A 20,752-nucleotide genomic window follows, 5' to 3' on the forward strand; every position below is an offset into this window, starting at 1 on the left:
TATACATTAATTACAAATACATTGTCAAATACAAATATAGTGGTTTACCCATCTAAATATAGGCAGGGCCTTTGCCCAAGTATATATTTGTTTTATACTGAGCAGATTACTTACTGGTATTCTTTATTATTCCATCTTCCTCATTCCAATCCTCACATATTGAAGTAATTTGATATCCAACCAAGTTTGACTTTGCTCCCTTTTTTACTTGTTTACTTTATTACCTACTTTTACATCTTACTCTTCTCCTTCCTCATATCTTGAGGATATAACAAACTGGTGACAATGACTGGACCTATGTTAGAACTGGGGTTTCTGGTTGGCAGATTTATGCACCCTGTCGAAGCAGGAACCACCACTCTAGTCAGGGTAAGCTAGATACACACTACAAGATAACCTGCGCTCACCTTCTGGTAGCTTGACACAGAGCGGTCAGGCTTATCTAAAGATACATGTGTAATGTATTTGTGCATCACATGCACAGTAACACATTGAAAACACCACAAAAATACTACGCACAGGTTTAGGAAAATAGATTATATTTTTAGGACTAAAACAAGATCAAATGATAAAATTCAAATAAGTAGAACTGAAGTAATAATTTTTTTAAGATTACGTCAAAATGTACTGCTTAGAGTCAAATAATGCTTAGGGGTTACTTGGGGTCGCACTCGACTGGGGTAAATCCTAAGTTCAGGTCGACTGCGATGGCAGGAAGGCCGGCTACAGGACTCACGCAGGTCCTGCTGAAAAGTTACCTTGGCTGGAGCAAGAGTTGACGTCAAAGCCTCAATGGTTGGTTCCGATCCGCAGAGGCGATAAAGGCTTTGTTGCTGAATCCCTTTACAATCTAGGCACTGCATCGTCGGCGAGCCGTGTCCTCTGTCGGCGTCGAGTCACACAGTCCATCGAAGCGATGTTGTCGACCAGTGCCTGCATCAGTGTCGAAGGGCAATGCGTCAGTTCCAATCAGCGCAAAGTTGTCAAAGCATCGATTGTGATTGTTCTGTACTGCAGAAATCACCAAGGGCCCAGGACTGGATTGGCACCACTTTGCATGACAGGACTCACAGGTGAAAGAGTCTAGGAGCTATTTCAGGGTTGACAGCAGTCTTTGATGGCCCTGAGACTTCGGCACAGGGGGCAAGACAGCAAGCCCTTGGAGTCACTCTGGGTTCAAGTGAGATGGTCCCAGTCCTTATCCTCAGCAGGGCAGGGATCAGCAGGGCAGCACAGCAAAACAGAAATACAGTTCTTCCAGAGAAGCAGTCAAGCAGAATGGCAATCCTTGTATGACAGCAATCTTTACTCCTGGCAGAGTTCTTCACATGTCCAGTAGTGTACTGTCTTGGTAGGGTCAAAGCCCCAGTACCTTTACCCAGTTGTGCCTTTGAAGTGGGTGTGACTTCAAAGCAGGCCTTTGAAGTGCACAGGGCCCCCTTTCTTCCCAGCCGAGCTCCAGGCCATTAGTTGGGGGTAATCGTCCTTTTGTGTGGGAAACAGGACACTGCCTATTCAAGAGTACGTGTCAGCTCCCCGTCTCCCTACTTGCCCATCAGAAGGCAGATGAATACAGATGAGTTCTCTGTCACACCCACCCTTCCTGTGTTTGTGGCTGTCTAGCAGGAATGCACAAAGTGCAGATGTCATCAGGCGTGTACTGGATACTGGCTGCGAGGCACACAGAGCAATACGAGCAGAGAAATACAGCTTGAAGGTGTTTTAATGAATTCCCAAAGCTAGCCTATGAGAGGATTAGGCCTCACAGTAGTAAAAAACAAATTTAGCTGTTTGTCACTACCAGGACATGTAAAACTAAAACATACATGTTCTATCTTTTAGTTACATACCACCCTGTCCTTAGGGCTACATAGGACCTACCTTATGGATGACTTATGTGTAATAAAAGGGAGTTTAAGGCTTGGCAAGTGGTTTTAAATTCCCAAAAGTCGAAGTGGCAGTACACTGCACACACAGGCTTGCAATAGCAGGATCGAGACAGGTGTAAAGGCCACTTGTGTGGGTGACACAACCAGTGCTGCAGGCTCACAAGCAGCATTTTGATTACAGGAGCAGATTTTATGGTATGCCACTTTAGAAGGGACTTATAGGTAAACTAAATATGCTAATTGGGTATACACCAATTTCACCATGTTTAGCGGGAGAAGCACATGCACGTTAGCACTGGTTAGCAGTGGTAAAGTGGTCAGAGTCCTATGGTCAACAAAAAGATACATCAAAAAGAAGACATCAGCAGGCAAAGTGTTTGGGGAAAGACCACCCTAAGGAAAACTGGTCTAATAACCTACATATCATGTATTCAAACACTTGTGAGCGTTAGGATATACAATAAATGTGGTAGAAAGGAACTAGGCCACAAAAAAGTAGATAACTCCCTGGATCCAAAACCGATCTCTCTTTTATATCTGACTTGAAGATGGTAATAAAGAATAAAATTGGAAGGCAAAGACCAGGAAAGCTGCTTTTAGACATCAACAGATGCACCCTGAGCCTCCATCCAGGAAGCATCCATACCTCTTGTGGACCTCTCCTAAAAGTTAGAAGAGACATCATGCCATCAGATGCAGAAGCATAGGCCGTCAAAATAACAGATCACACCTATCTATTAAGGTAAGGGATGGAAGGTTTATGACCTTTTCTAGCAGCCCTTAAAATGATCAAATAGAGAATCACAACAGCAAGAAAGACTGGAATTTTTTTGGGGGGTGGGGGCATTGGCGTGCCCACCTCTAATTTACATAGAAAAAAAAATCCCTGGTTCTAGTGGCCTTTCTGCCACCCCATCTGCCCCCCGGGGGGGCAGAAAGACTGAATTTAGCCCCAAAAATATGGGGGGGGAGCAAAGGCCCTTGCCCAAGGGGCAGCTCCCCCCTCCCTGGTGCCTAGTGGGTGGATCCCTGCTTGGAGATCGCCCCCCTGGGGCAAGGGCCCAAATGTATTGGGGCGACATCAAAATTGTCTATCAGAAAACAACCTGGTTTTGGAAGGGGGGGTCACCTCGGCTTTTAGCCCAGTGCTTGGCGGCCAGCTAGGGAAATCTACCAAACCCACACATTTCTGAAAACTGGACACTCGGGGGATTATAGGGAAGTATGGCTTGTGTGGATCCCCCAACTTTTTCTTACCAAAAATCCCCTGCAAACCTCAAATTTAACTGAAAAAATCACTTTTTCCACACATTTTTGTGTGGGAAAGTTGTGGCATCACCGGGTTGACACAAATTTCCTACCACCCAGCGTTCCCCCAGGTCTCCCGTGAAAAATGGTTCTTCACTCGTGTGGGAGGCCCAAGTACCCGCGACAGGCAAGGGCCCAAAACGTATTGAGGTGACATCAAAATTACCTATCACAAAATGACCTGGTTTTGCAAGGGGGGGTCACCTGGGTTTTTGGCCCCGTGCTCGGTGGCCAGCTAGGGAAACCTACCAAACCCACACATTTCTGAAAACTAGAAACCCGGGGGATTCCAGGGAGGTATTGCTTGCGTGGATCCCCCAACCTTTTTTTACCCAGAATCCCCTGCAAACCTCAAATTTAGCTGAAAAAATCACTTTTTCCACACATTTTTGTTTGGGAAAGTTGTGTCATCACCGGGCTGAAACAAATTTCCTACCACCCAGCGTTCCCTCAGGTCTCCTGATACAAATGGTGCCTCACTCGTGCGGGAGGCCCAAGTACCCGCGACAGGCAAGGGCCCAAAATGTATTGAGGGGACGTCAAAATTGCCTATCACAAAACAACCTGGTTTTGCAAGGGGATTCCAGGGAGGTATAGCTTGCGTTGATCCCCCAACGTTTTCTTACCCAGAATTCCCTGCAAACCTCAAATGTAGCTGAAAAAATTCACTTTTTCCACACATTTTTGTGGGGGAAAGTTGTGGCATCACAGGGTTGACACAAATTCCCTTTGGGACTTTGGGAAATGCGGGGTGGATTGAATTTTGTTGAACCACGCAGATTCCAGAACTTTCCACCACAGAAATGTGAGGAAAATTTGTTTTTTTTAACGCATTTTGAGGTTTGCAAGGGATTCTGGATAACAGAACCTGGTGAAAGCCAGTCAAGTCACTCCATCCTGGATCCCCCTGGGTGTCTAGTTTTCAAAAACATATAGGTTTGCTAGGTTTCCCTAGGTGCCGGCAGAGCTAGGGTTCAACATCTACAGCTAGGCACTTTGCAAACAAAGGGTCCATTTTCCCCATGGAAATGTGTCATGTCCATGTTGCGTTTTGGGCCGTTTGCTGTTGCGGGCACTAGGCCTACCCACACAAGTGAGGTACCATTTTTCTCGGAAGACTTTGGGGAATGCGGGGTGGATGGAATTTTGTGGATCCACGCAGATTCCAGAACGTTCCACCACAGAATTGTGAGGTTTTTTGGACACATTTTTAGGTTTGCATTGGATTCTGGGTAACAGAACCTGGTGAGAGCCAGTCAAGTCACCCCATCCTGGGTTCACCTGGGTGTCTTTTTTTGAAAAATGTATAGGTTTGCTAGGTTTCCTTAGGTGCTGGCAGAGTTAGGGTCCAAAACTAGAGCTAGGCACTTTACAAAGAAAGGGTCTGTTTTCCCTGTGAAAATATGGTGTGTCCACATTGCGTTTTGGGCCATTTCCTGTCACGGGCCCTAGGCCTACCCACACAAGTGAGGTACCATTTTTCTCAAAAGACTTTTGGGAACGCGGAGGGAGTGGAATTTTGTGGATCCATGTCGATTCCAGAACTTTCCACCACAGAAATATGAGGAAAATGTGGTGTTTTTTAAAAATTGTTAGGTTTGCAAGGGATTCTGTGTAATAGAACCTGGTGAGAGCCATTCAAGTCACCCCATCCTGGATTCCCCAGGGTGCTAGTTTTCTAAAATGTATAGGTTTGCTAGGCTTCCCTAGGTGCCGGCAGAGCTAGGGTTCAAAATCCACAGCTAGGCAATCTACAAGAAAAGTGTCCGTTTTATTGTAAAAATGAAGTGTGTCCACCTTGCTTTTTGAGCCGTTTCCTGTTGCTGGCACTAGGCCTACCCACACAAGTGAGGTACCATTTTTATCGGGAGACTTAGGGTAACACAGGATTGTAGAGCAACTGTTATTACCTATTGACTTTTGATACATTTCTGCCTTCCAAATGAAAGGCAATGTGTAAAAAATAAGTCATTTTGAAAAATGACTTATAATTTTCATCCTAGTATGGGTACTCACAATTTGGGAAATGTGCAAATATCTACTGTTTCTAAACTCTATATTTCGTTGTCTTTCATACCGATTATTCCAATTTATTTTCCCAAATAAATTGCTATATACCCAGTACATAAATAAAACACCATTGCAACATGCTGCTCAGTTATTGGCTCTGGGTTCGTTGGGTTTTTGGTGAACCTATAAGTCCTATATATCTCCACAACCAGAATGGTTCGTCGGATGTATCAGTATATTGCTGTCAAACATCTGTCATAATTAGAAGAAGTTACAGGTGAAAATGTTGACACAAATGGCTGTTTTTTTCAACTAATTTTCAATTTTTCCCATATTCAATGGTTAGTTTCTATAAAGAAACCTTGAAAGATCTACACAAATGACCGCCTTGCTTAATTAAGAATTTTGTCTACCTTTCTAAAATGCATAGCTTTCCAGGATCCATTATTGCTTTCATACCCCTTTCTACCATTAACTGGAAAGACGTTGAAAGTACAAAAAACAGCAAAAGTAGGCTATGTCCCAGAAAAATGCCAAAACTGTGTAGAAAATGTTGGTTTTCTGACAAAAGTCTGCTTGTCCCTGAAAGCTGGGAAGATGGTGATTTCAGCACCACAACCCCTTTTTTGATACCATTTGCAGGGAAAATAACAGACACTTTCATCTGTAGCTCTTTTTCCATTTTTTCCCCAAAAACCCCAAATTTAGCTGTATTTTGGCTAATTTCTGGGTCCCTTTCAGGGGAATCCACAAACCCAGGGTACCTTTAGAATCCCTATGATGTTGGAAAAAAGGACGCAAATTTGGCGTGGATACCTTATGTGGTCTAAAAGTTACAGGGGCCTAAGTGTGACTACCCCGAATGGCCAAAAAAAGGCTTAGCACAGGGGGGAAAGGCCTAGCAGCAAAGGGGTTAAAGGCTTAAATGGAGGACATTGAAGTGCCCATGGAGGAACATAGGACCTAGAAAATGGTTTGGCTACAGACCTATCCTTAAATAAGCAAAGGGCATAGGATCAAAAACTTCAAGGAGATCCTGGATTCTGTAAAAGCCATGATAACTGACCACTGCACTCTTAAGGAGACAATTGACAAACCAGTATTCAAATCATCTAAGAGGGACCACACCCCCATTACACTCCAAAAGACATACTCATTTCCCCTGCACAGTAAGATCAAAAAGTAGATCAATGATGATCATAATCTTTTAATGTGTAATTCCTACATGACGTCTGAACTCCAGCGGTAACTGTGTTAGAATAACTTTACAGTGTATACCTAGCCTTCGAAGAGCCAGGTTTTTAACCTGATCTTCTAAGGTGGCAAAAACAGGGAAAGAAGGTAACTCAGTAGAGATGGGATCAGTGGAAAAACCCACTCCTCCTCTACTGATATCTGCCTGAGGAGAACAGACCAAGGCATTCTGAGTCAAAAGGGGGGAATGCCAATACCAAGCTTTTACTAGACAGATTTGCGGAGGAAATCTCTGGATTAGAGGGACTAGAGGAAAGACATTCAAAAGACCCCTTCAGAAGACAAGAGGTGAGGAAAAGTGATGCCTGAACGAGTTTGCTCGACAATTGTACAACATTTTGACACGTACGGAGGAAAGAGACATTACATGCTAATCTTCCCAATGTCTGATATTGAAATTCTGCTGGATCAAGATCCTGGATCTGGTAAAACTTAGATAGTTCAAATAGTCATCTGTTGTCATATTGTCTGACTGAACCAGGACTGGTAACTTCCTAAGAACAGATTGGAATACCTGCAGCACTGTACATGCAGCTGCCATTTCCCTCTAGATAAAGGAGTGACAAGCTTCCCAGTTTCTTTGGCAACCCTGCACTGCTAGTGTCCCACACATGGGCTTCATCCATAGTGACTGTAACCTGAGAAGAGTGCTTGTCAGGGGCACTGATCCTAGTAAACAAGTGTAAACCAGCCACCAATTTGACTCTCTTCAATTCTCCGGGAGAACTGGACATGGGGTATAAGCGTTGAATGGCCCGATAGCTGGAGGCATTCCCAGCAGTGACACATATGTAACGACACAGAAGTAGTTCCTTATTAAAGGTTTCTACTAAGGAATGATTTCTCTCTGGTGATCAATTTTATCACCATAGATTACTTGAGATCAACAATTCTCCGCAGGTTTTCCTATGGTACATAATGTAAACTTTTCAGCCACAATGAGCTGATTTCAAACCTACTTTGGTATACATGAGTTCCCCAGGAATTGGGACCTTTAACAGAATTCCCAGAGAATGTATTTGGAACTAAACAACAGGTGCAGAAACTGTTTTGAAATGTTATATTGTGCTACTAGAGTGGCTTGAAGTGCAGGTTTCTGCGCTAACAAAGCCAAGGCCAACAAACCATATTAATGGTCATCAATTTGAGCTGGTTTTATTCATCAATCTTATCTTGAGTAATGTGACGTACAGAGTAAAGTTAGAATAATTTGGGAAAAGCCCAATATAAGTTGGTCTGAGGAAAGAACCTTAAATAAAAAAAATTGAATATAAAGCTGAAGAACTTATTATTGCCAAGAAATCTGCCAGCATTACCACAAAGTAGGAAGCGAAACTCTAGGTATTTGACTCTACTAACATGAAATATTTTACAAGAGACATGGCAAGCCTTGCTGGGAACACTAGAATACAGCTCATTTCTCAAGAGCAATGGGACATTTATCTCAGTATCTTTAGATGTAGAGGAGTTTGAACAGCCTCTTTTGAGATTTTTCTTTTTTAATAAAATGGTTCTTGAGCATTAACTGGGAATGGCTCCACTACCGAATGAAAACATCTTAAATCATTAATCTAGTAAATTTAAGCTCTGCCTGCACTCTCAAAGTTCAGATTCCCCGGACACCTCTAGACAGGAGGATGCCAGTGGCTGCAGACACCAGAAGTATGCATTCATCAATACTGGCTAACAAGAACAGACAGAGAGACATTTATAAATACATTATGCCACACTGGCCATTACTAAAGACCTGATTTCCACAAAACAAAAAAATGCAAAACACCTATCATTGTGTGTGGAATGTTTCTGTTTTTGGTAAGCATTGTCTTCTACAGAATATTGAGCATAAATTCCTGCTTTGTACAATTACAATTACTGCATGGTGAATCCATAACTAAAGGTTTAAATATAGACAATATTATTTTTCTCACTTTCTCTTCATAGAAATGCTGTAACAAAAACTTTCAATTAGACACTCCCAGGGCCTGAGTTAGAGTTTGGTGGACAGGGTACTTCATCCCAAACACAAAAGCGTTCCCAGCCCGCCATACTCTTGGTTTGCGCCCCCTATTTTGACTCAAGCAGACCGTAAGTATTCTGTTGATAGAGCCTATTAGACCTGGCATTCCTTTGCGTGGTTCCCACTGACTTTTTGCCTTTACCTCCTCTATTTTTGATGCTCTGAAGGATTTATTTTTGCTGGCGTAGATGCTTTGGGCACTTTGCCACTGCTGATCAGTGTCAAAGTGCAAGTGCTCCCTGTATAAAGTGTTAAGGTAATTGGTTGTCCATAATTGGTATGATTGTCTTATTAGTAAAGTCACTAGTAAAGTGCACTATGTGTCCCAGGGCTGGTAATGCAAATGCTACTAATGGGCCTGCAGCACTAATTGAGCCACCCACATAAGTAGCCCTAAAAAGAGATCTCAGGCCTGCCACTGCAGTTCCTGCGCGCAGTTTGTTAACGCCTGAGGGTGCCGTGTGGTCCGTGGTGCTGTTTACGAGGTGCCCCAAGACTGCATTGCCCCCACAGCGTGAAACATCGTCCACGCTGCTGCATTGCTGTTTGTGGCCTGAGCCGTCATCGTAACTGAGGCTGTGAGTGAGGATCGCCGCCGCCGTCCCAAGCCGCAACGTGTTAAAGGATTTCTCGAAGCTAAGGAAGCTGCAAGGTGAAAGGGATCGTGATCGTTGTTCGCCGAGAGGAATCTGCCCAAGATCGTCAACGAAGGAGAAGGCAGTGCCGTAAACCGCCCGGCTACAGCGTTGCCCAGCAACTGAGCTGCAACGTCCTCGGGGCCGCCCAGCAGGACGTCCGACGAGCGGGAAGAGAAAGCGAGGCAGTGCACCCCCCAGGTAAGGCTTAGACTCCTGTCGGGAGCCGCAAGCGTGTGTGCCCAGGGGAGGTGTGCAGGAGGAGTACTAGAGTGCTCCGTTCTCTCTCCCGCTGCACCGCGTTAGACACGCTGAGTCCCCGAGCGTCCGGTACCTGCCCAGCAGTACCGGGGCCACCTCTTCAAGCTTACGACCGTTGTTTCTGCTGTTGGGGCCTAGTGGTGCCAGAGTTGACTACGCAGATTGGCTTATAGCATTATTCCATGCATTACGAACTGCCTGATTCTTGCATTACGAACCGCATTATTCTTGCATTACGAACTGCCTGATTCTTGCATTACGAACTGCCTTATTCTTGCATTACGAACCGCATTATTCCTTTCATTATGAACCGCCTCATTCTTGCATTACAAACCGCATTATTCCTTGCATTACAGACTGCCTGATTCTTGCATTACGAACCGCATTATTCTTGCAATACAAACTGGCTGATTCTTGCATTACGAACCCCATTATTCTTGCATTACGAACTGCTTGATTCTTGCATTACGAACCGCATTATTCTTGCATTACGAACTGCGTTATTCCTTGCATTACTAACTGCATTATTCTTGCATTACGAACTGCATTAGTACTTTCATTAAGGATTGTCTTATTACTACATTACGAACTGCATTACGAACTGCATAGCATTGCATTAGGACTGCATTAGATCATCGTGAATTGCTAATTAATACCGCAAGAACCTACAAGTGATTGTTAGCCTAATAACCGGCAAAGTGAAATATTACGAATACACATATGTTGGATTTCTATCGTTTGGTCTCATCGTATTCCTTTTGATAAAGATACCGCTATTTTTATAAAACCAGTGTGGTGTCCATTTGTGGTGTTATCACTGTGTTACTGGGAGTGTGGTTACAAATACTTTACACATTACCTTGGAGATAAGTCTGGCTGCTCGTGCCAAGCTACCGGGGGGTGAGCAGGGGTTATCTAAGAGTGTGTCCCTCCTTTCCCTGACTAGAAGCAAGGGTCCCTATTTGGACTAAGGTACCTACCTCAGCCAACTATAGACCCCCAGTTCTAACAGAGCCCTTGTCATTTCTGTTAACAAAATACTTCATCTGAAGACCTGACAGACAAGGGGCCATGGAAGAACAATGGTACACCATCCACCTAATCTAGTGTAGAGGGTGTAAAGGCTTTTTTTCCTGTCCATCACCATCAGAAAAACCTGGTAGTAAGGGACAGGAAAAAAAGACGTAATGACCCCCACACCTAGGGAGAAACCTCCCAGAATATGAGGGCCATTATTTTTTTCGTATTTCTAAAGCAAACTCTCGTTTTGGGAGTTGGTTGTAAAAAAACAAATAAACTTTTTTAAAGTTTGATGGCTGGGGGTCATGCATGATGGTATCGTCAAACATTTAATATTCTGACAGAAACCAATGTGACTGCGGTTTCTGTTAATTTACAGAGTTGTCCACATGGCATGAGGATAACTCTAAATTTTTGGGTCGGAAGTCCCTCAGGATGGCAAGGATAATGTCTACTGGCATACGGAAGGAGTACCCTCCATCTACCAAATTGTAGATGAGCTCCAGACTATGGCTCACTATATCATGGGGACTCAGAATTTCAAGCTAATTTTTTTCAATTAGTTCCACTGTGTTGGCAATACCTGTACTGTTTCAGTAGGAGTTATGCATGTTATTTCTTGGGAACACTCGTAGTTCTTGAGTCTATTAATTCTAAAAATAATAACTAAAAGTTGTAAATTTCTCCTATTTGCGTATTATAGCCTTTATAGCAACTGATCTTATTTACAGTGCATGCAAAATTCAAGTCATCGTAATCTATAGCATCTACACAAAAAGCCTCTGCCCACTTTCATGAACTACAGATTCACAGAATAGCTCTTGACAGAAAAATGTTTACTTCTGCAGAGAGTAGCAGTACAGGATCACCAATGCATTTTAACAGCAACATACATAGAGACCTTTACAAATATGCTGTACCACAGTAGACCTTTCTTAATACCCTCACCTTTGAGAAAGCAACTTATAGCCCATGAGGAACATCAGTCGGCTTAATCATGTATTTATTTAGGAATGCATTAATGGAATAAATACATCCCCACAAACAAAACTTGAGTCCGAAGATCTGTGCAACAAAATAAGTATACAAAAAAGTGATGGATGGAGTGCTTGAATTAATCTCAGCCACTGGTAATTACTCAGGCCGCATCCCAATTCATCATTATTTTGCGCTCCATCTCACCTCAATTTGAACCAAGTTATATGGAAATCAGTCTTGACCCTGCACCAGTCAGAGCAGTTCAGCCTGCACTGCCAAGCCAGGACCTCCCTGAAGTGGAACACAAACAACCCTGGACCGGTTTCCAACCAGTTAGGGGCATATCAGCCGGGTACAGCTTGGTTCCAGTGACACGTGGGCACGGGACCCATGTCTGGGAATACCCATCCCATTTGGGCAATGCACTAAACTATATAAAAAAAAGTGATGGGGGGAATGCTTGAATTAATCTCAGCTACTGGTAATTACTTGGCCTCATGCAAATCCACTGTTATTTTACACATCATGTAAAGCAAGTTTGGACCCAGGTGTATGCAAATCAGTCTTGACCCTGATCCAATCGTAAGAGCCCAGCCTGAACTGCCAAGCCAGGTCTTCCCTGAACCAGAAAACAAGCAACACAGGAACTGTTTCGCCCTAGTTATGGCCTCATCAGCCAGGCACAGCTTGGTTTCAGTATCTTTGCGTGGACGAGACCTACGCCTTGGCGTTCCCATCCCAATTAGGGTGACGCACTAAAGTATATAAAAAAGTGATGGGTGGAATGCTTGAATTAATCTCAGCCACTGGTAATTACTCGGGCCACATCTAAATCCATTGTTATTTTGCAAACCATGTCAGAATAAACAAACAAATTAAATAATGGCATGAACAAAGGAATATGCTTGAACGGTTCAACTTAAGTACTTTGAGCTCCCCCAGATTTAAGATGAGGTGCTATGTTAAGATTCATTCTCTCTAGCCTGGACTGAAACAAAAAATTTAAAAAATTTAAATCATCCAGGGCACATGGCTGGTCAAGTGTCTTGATTCTCAAAATTCCCAAAAGTGCGTGGACTTAAGTACTATTTAGGTTCAGGATTGTATAATATGATGCTATGAGGCTTGTATTTTTCTTATATAAATGTATGTAGCTTGTATGAGTAGTTTTAACCAAAACTTAAAAAGAGCATCAGTGTTACAGATAGCATCCTTCAGGTCTAAGCAGCATGACGTCTGAGTTGAACTACTCCTCGACACTGCCCCTTTCACCAGTTTATGCCAATCCTAGTGTTGCAATAAAATGTAGTAAATCGTTAAGGATGTTTCCTTCACATAATGTGCTATTTTACTTGGCATTAAGGGAGTGGACAGAAGGAAAGCAGGCCAAGTGACTGTCAACATAATAAACGTAACATAGATATGGGGCAACATGAAAACATGCTAATCAGTGTACATTGTACATTTGTACATCTTGGAAGCCCTGGGCTCAGTGGAAAAACTGTAAGCTACTTATGGTTAGTTCTTAGTTGTGTACACAACTTCCACCCTACGCAGCGGGGACATTTATCCTGTAATTACAGTTTTCAAACGCCTCCTTGCAAGACTTTCTTTTCATCCGTGTGTTTTAGCTACAACAGAGAATCAAGAACTTCTTTTAATCAAAAACAATTTCATGTTTTTACTAAAACCATTCACACAAAGAAACTGGACAACAAGTTTCATTTTTATACAGCCGTGCTATTATTATAAACAAAGTATTATATTCTTGTGCAACTGCTACCATGGATATTCTACCAATATTATTGGTAAGTAGCTGAAATGGTAGCGCTCTACACTGCTGTCACTTCACCAGTATTTTCAAGACTACTACAGTGACGTGTTTCAAAAACATTATAAGGAAGCACATTATCTCTATCAGGAAGACTGCACTTTTAATTATTCACGGATTGATTTCCTAGTGATATTTAATAACAAGATATTGAAAGCAGAAAACATTGATTTTACTTTGCTTTTTAACATGGAGCATATTACATGAGGGTGCAAACTTTCAAAGTTTTTTCGCAACCTTTGGGATGTTCTGTGGAATATTTAGCAACTTCACAAAGTAAGGAAGTTTTACACTTTGTCCACTTTTGCATGAAAATTGTGAATTGTGTGACAATGTTTGTTGCAAAAGGTAAATCGCGTAGACAAAAGTATGCATACAATTACCATAGTCTGCAAAATCTACAATCTGGTTTCTGGCCTGGACAATAAACTGAAAGTGCACTATTGGGTTTTTAGAATTACAGACAGTTGGGACAGTTATAGACAACAGGGACCACAAAGTCAATTTTGATAGGCCGACCTCAGTTACTCATGCTGACTCACAGACCTCAAACTGGAGACAGGATTTCCTCACAGTCAGATTACAGAGGGTGAATTAGTAATTTGGGACTCTTCATCTCAAAATACGTTTCTCCCTATGTTTCCTGTTGTTGGGTCCCTCAGGATTCTTTTATCTCTCCCATGTTATCTAACATGTACCTGGCCCGCTATTTTAAAGGGCCCTTCTGCCACTGCCTCACCTCAAAATGTTCTGAAAGATATTAGGCACTGGATGGATCAGAATACTCAGCAGCTAAATACCACAAACACAGAGCTAGTTATAATTGTGGCAGGGAAAATGTCCAATCTAAGGATTTCTCCCCTCTGCTCTTTTTAAACACACATGAACTTTGAGAAGAGAAAGTCTGGTGGTGGTTTTTTATGCCAATATGTCCCTCAATCAGCGATTTAGTATAGTGGTAGCAGTAGCTCCTTACGACTTAGTATTCTACACTATACTCTGCCTTTGTTGTCCAACATGAAAAAGTAAAATCAATAGGAGAAGCTGTGAATGCTCATCTAGACTTCTGCAACACACTCTACACTAGTTCACCGACCATTCAGCTGCACCATCTGTAGACAGTACAGAACAGGGCACGTTATGTGATCTTAGAAGGAGGAAACATATTAAATCACTTTCCATCCACGGTGGCACCTTTTTGACCCTGCTGTGTCTGCATCTTAGTCAAACCGACTATGCATTTTATGTACAAACTTAAATCCCGGGTTCCATTTTAAACTAGTGCCATGTGACCTGGTGTAGTGTGCATTGTAGAAATGTGGTCAGTCAGCTTTAGATTCTCAAAACCCTGGGTAATTCTTTCGAAATCCACTACTGTAAAAAGTGGTCACATTGGTCTCTTTTCTTTCATAATCAGGAAAATATTTTGTCAGACTCATAGGTTCTTCAGACAGTGACGAATTTTCACATAGAATTTTACCAAACATCACATGCACTTCGAAATGCATTTTCCAACATTAACACTAAATTGATATATTTGGAAATACACCTTCACGTTAAATATTCATGAGGATTTTTAGTAATATCTTTCTGATCTTAACCAAGAACAAGAAATTATGGCCCGTTATAAACCTAGATAATTCAATGTGTTTGTCTTACTAAGACATTTTATAATGGAAATAATTATCCTTCTTAGCAAATACTTACTACCCAAGAACAGGATCTCAAGGTACATATATAACTGTTCTCATTTATTCTGAACACCAAAAAGTCTGGAATTCATTTGGGCAGGTCAGGTTTACCAATTTACATCCCTCCCATTGGTCTTCAGTGGTATGAAGTTTCACAAAACGCTTGCAAGGTATTCCTGATCTCAGGATATCCATCTTCTCATTTACTTAGACAAAATAATTTTTATCATGCTGGACAAAATCTCACTGCTAGAACTGGATCAGAAAGACAAACTTGTCTTCTTTCTGCTCAAACGTTAATGGAATTTATAAAAGCGCACGAATACACAAAGGTGTCTTGGCGCTGAGGACACCGAAGCCCACACAACATCTAGTCCCGGAACAGCCAGGTCTTTAACCCTCTCCTGAAGATGGATAGGGAGCTCGCACTTCTGAGTTCGAATGGAAGAGTGTTCCAGAGCTTGGAGGTACCATAGTGAAAGCTGCGGCCACCCCAATGCAATGTATGAACTCTGGGCACCGTCAAGAGTCTGGCCCCTGAGGAACAAAGTTGTCTAGTAGGTTTGCACCAGACAAAAAGCTTCTGAAGAAACAAAGGGCCTGTGTGATTCAGTGCTTTGTAGACCAAGCACAGCGCCTTAAATTTAAGACGCTGTGATACCGGGAGCCAGTGCAAATTGCGTATCTCATTTGATACTGATTTATGCCTGGGGATGTTGAGCAGTAGCCGTGCTGCTGTATTTTGGACCACCTGAAGCTTCTTTAGACACTGCTTCTGAATATTCATATATAGCCCATTGCAGTAGTCAAGTTTGGACTGGATGAGAGAAGTTACCACCGTTTTTCTAGTCTCCGCGGGGATGTAAGGGAGGATCTTCCTTATTTTCTTTATAAGAAAGTGTGAAGTGGAGACAGTAGCATTGGTTAGTTTATTGTCAATCCATACACCCAAGTTCTTAGCTTTGGCTGCTGGTTTTGGTGGTACTCCCATCTCTGCCGGACACCACTGATTGCCACAGGTTGGCTGCATGTTTCCAAACATCAGGACCTCAGTTTTTCGGAGTTCAGTTTCAGGCAATGTGTAGTCATCCATCTGTTTATTGTACACATGCAGTTTTGAAATTGTTGGAAAGGAGGGGTTTGATGTTTATATGCAGCCACCACAATCTGAGTATCATCGGCATATGATGTCAGACTAAACCCAAAGTCCCGGATCAGAGGAGCTAGTTCAGAGACATAAACATTAAACAGGGAAGGGCTTAAATAGGAGCCCTGTGGCACTCCACACGGCAAGGTGTAAGATACTGAGTTAAAACCGTCAACTGACACTGTTAATCTCCGATCCTTAAGAAAGGAGGACAATAGGGCCAGGGCTGTGCCCCCGACCCCAAGTCTCTCCAGCCGCTGTTGCAAAAGGACGTGATTAACAGTGTCAAAAGCGGCGGACAGATCGAGGAGCACAAGGGCAGCTGTGCCTCCTCCGTCCATCACCGCTCTGATCTCCTCAGTTGCTTTAATGAGTGCCGTTTCCGTGCTATGCTCTTGGCGAAATACAAACTGAGAATGGTCAAGCAGGTTGTTTTCGTAGATAAATAGAGAAAGTTGAGTGTTCATAATTTTATCTATTATTTTGGCTGGAACTGGCAATCTGGCTATAGGTCGATAATTATTTGGGTTAGTCGCATCCAGGGTGTTTTTTTTTTAACAGCGGAAGGATGGACGTCTCTTTCCAACTAGCGGGGAAAGTTACCAGAATTAAACATAGAGTTGAAAATATCTGCGAGGCCGGGGCCCACCAAGTCTGCTATTTCTTTCAGAAATGCTGGCGGGCACGGGTCCAAGGGGGATCCTGACTTTGCTTCTTTTATGTATTTTGCCACTGTTTCCGAAGATACGGAGGAGAACTTAAGCAGGGTGCTTTTATCGGGGACAGGGCAGGTCATTTGAACGGTGGAGTGATGCCCTGATCCATCCTCAAAGACCTTAAAAATATCCAGGACTTTTGCTTTAAAACCCGCTGCAATGTCATTGCAGAACATTTGATTGAACGAAATTCCTAGACTTTCTAATATATTCCAAAACACGTATTTTTCTTCTTACAAAAGCTAAAGTACTACCTACAAGAAAATAATCTAATTGCCTCATTCATTCTGGTGCATATTCACTATTATTTTTACACAAACCGGTGCAGCAAGGGAACTTTCTGCGCTGCATTGAGTAAAAAGGGAGAGAGCAGAAAATCTCCATATTTACAAGGATATGGAGCATTTCTGCTCTCTACCTGCACCAGCGCACTGTGTGCTAACTAGGGCTTACATAGGCACTCTTGAACAATTGTGCAAGTGTGCCTGCATTATGAGCACAATTGTTTGTGTGCAGAAATGTAGCCCGTCCTGCAAAAATAAAATCCTTAGAGGCTTATTCCTCTTTCTGTGTGTGATTCTGAATTCAGCACACATGAAAAGAGGAAATAACAAGGAGAAATAAAGATATTTCTTCTTTTTACACCTTTCTGTGGCTGGCACACCATGTTTGCACAATCCCAGGTGTATTGCCGTAGTAAATCTGGGATTGTGTAAAGTTCAATGGCTGGATATATAGAACGCCCATGCGATACCCATGGATCACCTGTGACAATTAAACTTAATGCAACCCAGTGCAATCCGCTGCGTTGTGTTACCTTCCTTTACCAAGTTGTGCAAGGTGGCTAAATTACATTTCTTTACCAAGTAATGGTAGGAGGTTCAAATGGCTTTGTAAATCCAAGTTAAGGAATTGCATTGCCATGCGATGATTTGCGTTACACAAGGCCAATGCAAGTCCTTTTTAAATCTGGGCCTTTTCTCACACATCTCTCCGGCAGATTACTAGTATAGTGGGTCTCCTTACCTCATCAATTGAAGCCTTATTTACAGGACTCCTTTAATAATGGTCTCTCCAAAGCCTAAAGGTATGTAATCTCAGAAAAGCTCTTGCCTATTCTGAAGTGATTCCTTTAAATAGGGAAACAAATAAAGACATTTTTTGGTAGCTAACTCACATAGAAGGATGAGTTGTAAAATTTTAAATTCTTCCCCAGTTCCACTATTAGTGCCCACCTCGGGTTTGTTAGGAAGGGGAGCTTGCTGCACCCAATTTTCAGGTGAAGAAGTATGGTCACATACAGAGTCAAAATTGTTTAGAACTGCTATTATTCTCAGATCTTCTGGCTCACCTCCTTTTGTTGGTCGGTCTTGTAATGGATCCATACAAAAATGTCTACAAATTAGTTCTTGCAGGTGCTCTAGAGCTGATGCCTTGGAAGATTACAGCCCTCTCTGGAATATCCTTGAAACTTCAAGACGCTCCATTTCTTTCATTAAATTCTCCAGAGCACAAAGGAAAACTGTACAGACTTGTTATTATGTTAGTATGGTGCTTGGTCTGTTCGTTATCAAAACTCGCCAAGACCTGGTTGCAATCTTGGTTACGCTGCAGTACACCTAGGTAAATTCTTTTCACCATTTATTCCGGCTCTGTTTATTGCTTGTTCTAGCACATGTTTGCAAGGATGTCATTTGTGGGTCTGTTTACGGGTAAATCTGAGCCTAAGAAGTGTTTGCGGAAGCAGGATGCTCTTATGATGAGCATTCGATATAATTAATATGTCTTGGTGAAAGATAGCACTGTTCTTGAATAGAATTTATATCAATCTTTCTTTACTTACCAGGCTGTCTACGTCTATACTTGAGTTCACAGCCCATTGCAAGGTGTTCATGATGTTCATGGCCAAAGTGAGAACAATGCCAACTTTGCTTTCACCATCACCTGAAGGAAGGATACATTTATCAAGAATCATTTACTATACTTAGGCCTACATTTATAAAAAGAAATTGTCATATAAAGTACAATATTAGCATTTGCTTTTTTTTCAAAAAGGATTAAAGTGCTCTTAGCCTCTTTGTGTTTTGGATGCTAACGCACTAATGCCTGAATATTATTGTAAATTATTATATCACTCATGTTTCTTATAAATGAGTGAAAAGCAGAGGCACTCCACAATCAAGATTGCTCTTGCACCCGCCATGATGTTTGGAAAGTTTTGCCTCATTGCTGCAACTGTGATCCAACATACAAAATAGATTAGTCATCATCTTCTATTTTTAAGAATGAATATCTCTTATTTGTGTATAGAGAGGATTAAGTGTATTTACCCTTAAGTAAAGAAGGCTCAGAGTCCTTTTATTGTCTCTTACAAAATTCTGTTTTTATTTGTGGTAATTTTATAATTTGTCTCCAAAGTGAGATATTTCTTCAAATAGATGTACAAGTATATTAGCAGTGTTCTTTGAGCAGTAAACAAGTGGTTTTTGCCCCCTAAACATCTCAATAGTCTGGAGCTTTCTCAAGGCTTTTAGGATAAAGTTTATGTTTCAGCAAATTAGTTTTCCGTCATATTCATAGTCCATATCGTTCAGGATTTATCCAGTTACTGAATTGATCCAAGACACATATGAACCATATGGACTATAAATATGAAAGAAAACTAATTTGCTGAATCATAAAATTTATCCTAGAAGCCTTGAGAGAGCCCATGGCTATAGAGACGTTTCAAGGGCGAAACACATGTCAGCTGCTCACAGAACACTACTAATATACATGTAAAACTATTTGACGGAATAACTCACGTTGGAGACAAAGCATGTAATTACTACAAATAAAAACAGAAATTCCTAAGAGACTATAAGTGAACACCGTTATAAAGATCTCTTCTTTATAACTTGTTGCTTGTAATACACCCGGAAATGGTCAAGGAGGGATATCAGAGAATTTTCTACCACCTATATTTTAATGGTATATAGTGTATGAGGACCATACTGCCGATGTTCAATTTCCAACTGAGCTTCTGCATAAGGGAGTAAATACTGCAGATTAAATCTCATAAAACAAACCTGCATTTAATTATGTCTGACAATCTCCTTCTAGAGTAACATAGAACTGCATTTAAGTATGTAAGACAAGCCCCTTCTAGAGGATAAAATATGATGAAAAATTTGTCGCCAACTTAACAAGCTGCTTTGATTAAAAAATTAGCTGGCCTGCTTGCAATCTCTGTGATCTTAAAGTGACAAGAGCTTCCCCTTAACATAAGCCTATTGATCTTCAGCATTTATACATTTCCTGTACATAAGCGAAAGGTATTAAGATCATACTGATATTGAGCTATTTCCTTTAAAATTAAAATCAAGAAAAGAAAAGATCTCATTGTGTGGGTGATCACCAGACACATTGTACTTTTCTTATTTGGATTCTTCCCAAAGCATGAATGTGAGTATGCAGCTACATATTTTCCATCATCTTCTCATTTTCTACCCCTCCCGCGCTTCCCATCCACCCCTTCCACGCTTCCAATCCTTCCCCTTCTGAAAGGAAGCTTATGATGGCATCTTTTTCATGACCAACAATTAGTTATTCTGATTAACAGCATTGACAAGAAATGTTTCCCAATCTACAGCTTGTGAAACTTTAGGATTCATAAGTGAATTACCTGTAGTTGCAATGGATATGAAGGTCACAGCACTAAAGAAGATAACAAAGATCATTTCTATCCTCATCTGGAACCAGCGTAGTGTTGACAGGTACAGAAACCAGTTTGCCGTGTGTAAATTCAGGGCTTTGTGAAAGAGGGTTTCAAAATAAGGCTGCCTCCCAAAAGCTCTCAGAGTCCACAACCCTTTCAACGTTGTGATGAGGTGTGTAAAAATTGGGCTTCGAGCTGTAGAGAAAGTTGGATTTAAGAAAAAACAATGTCACTTGATGCTCAAGATACCACTGTATTTCATTTAACTGAGAAAAAGCATTAAAAGTTGGCTACAAAG

General features: G+C 41.8%; 1 protein-coding gene across 2 annotated transcripts in view; it reads right to left on the reverse strand.

Annotated features, from left to right (window-relative positions):
- The window catches only part of CFTR (CF transmembrane conductance regulator), an 880,902-nt gene that overhangs the window by 121,987 nt on the left and 738,163 nt on the right, over positions 1-20,752 (reverse strand). For both annotated transcript variants that reach the window (XM_085653127.1, XM_085653128.1), the window contains 2 exons: positions 20,422-20,649; positions 18,601-18,701 (listed from right to left, as the gene is read on the reverse strand). In XM_085653127.1, coding sequence (XP_085509253.1) covers positions 18,601-18,701; positions 20,422-20,649 — 329 coding nt within the window. The remainder of the gene's footprint in view (positions 1-18,600; positions 18,702-20,421; positions 20,650-20,752) is intronic.

This window comes from Triturus cristatus, chromosome 4_1, assembly GCF_964204655.1.
Source record: "Triturus cristatus chromosome 4_1, aTriCri1.1, whole genome shotgun sequence".
NCBI lineage: Eukaryota > Metazoa > Chordata > Amphibia > Caudata > Salamandridae > Triturus > Triturus cristatus.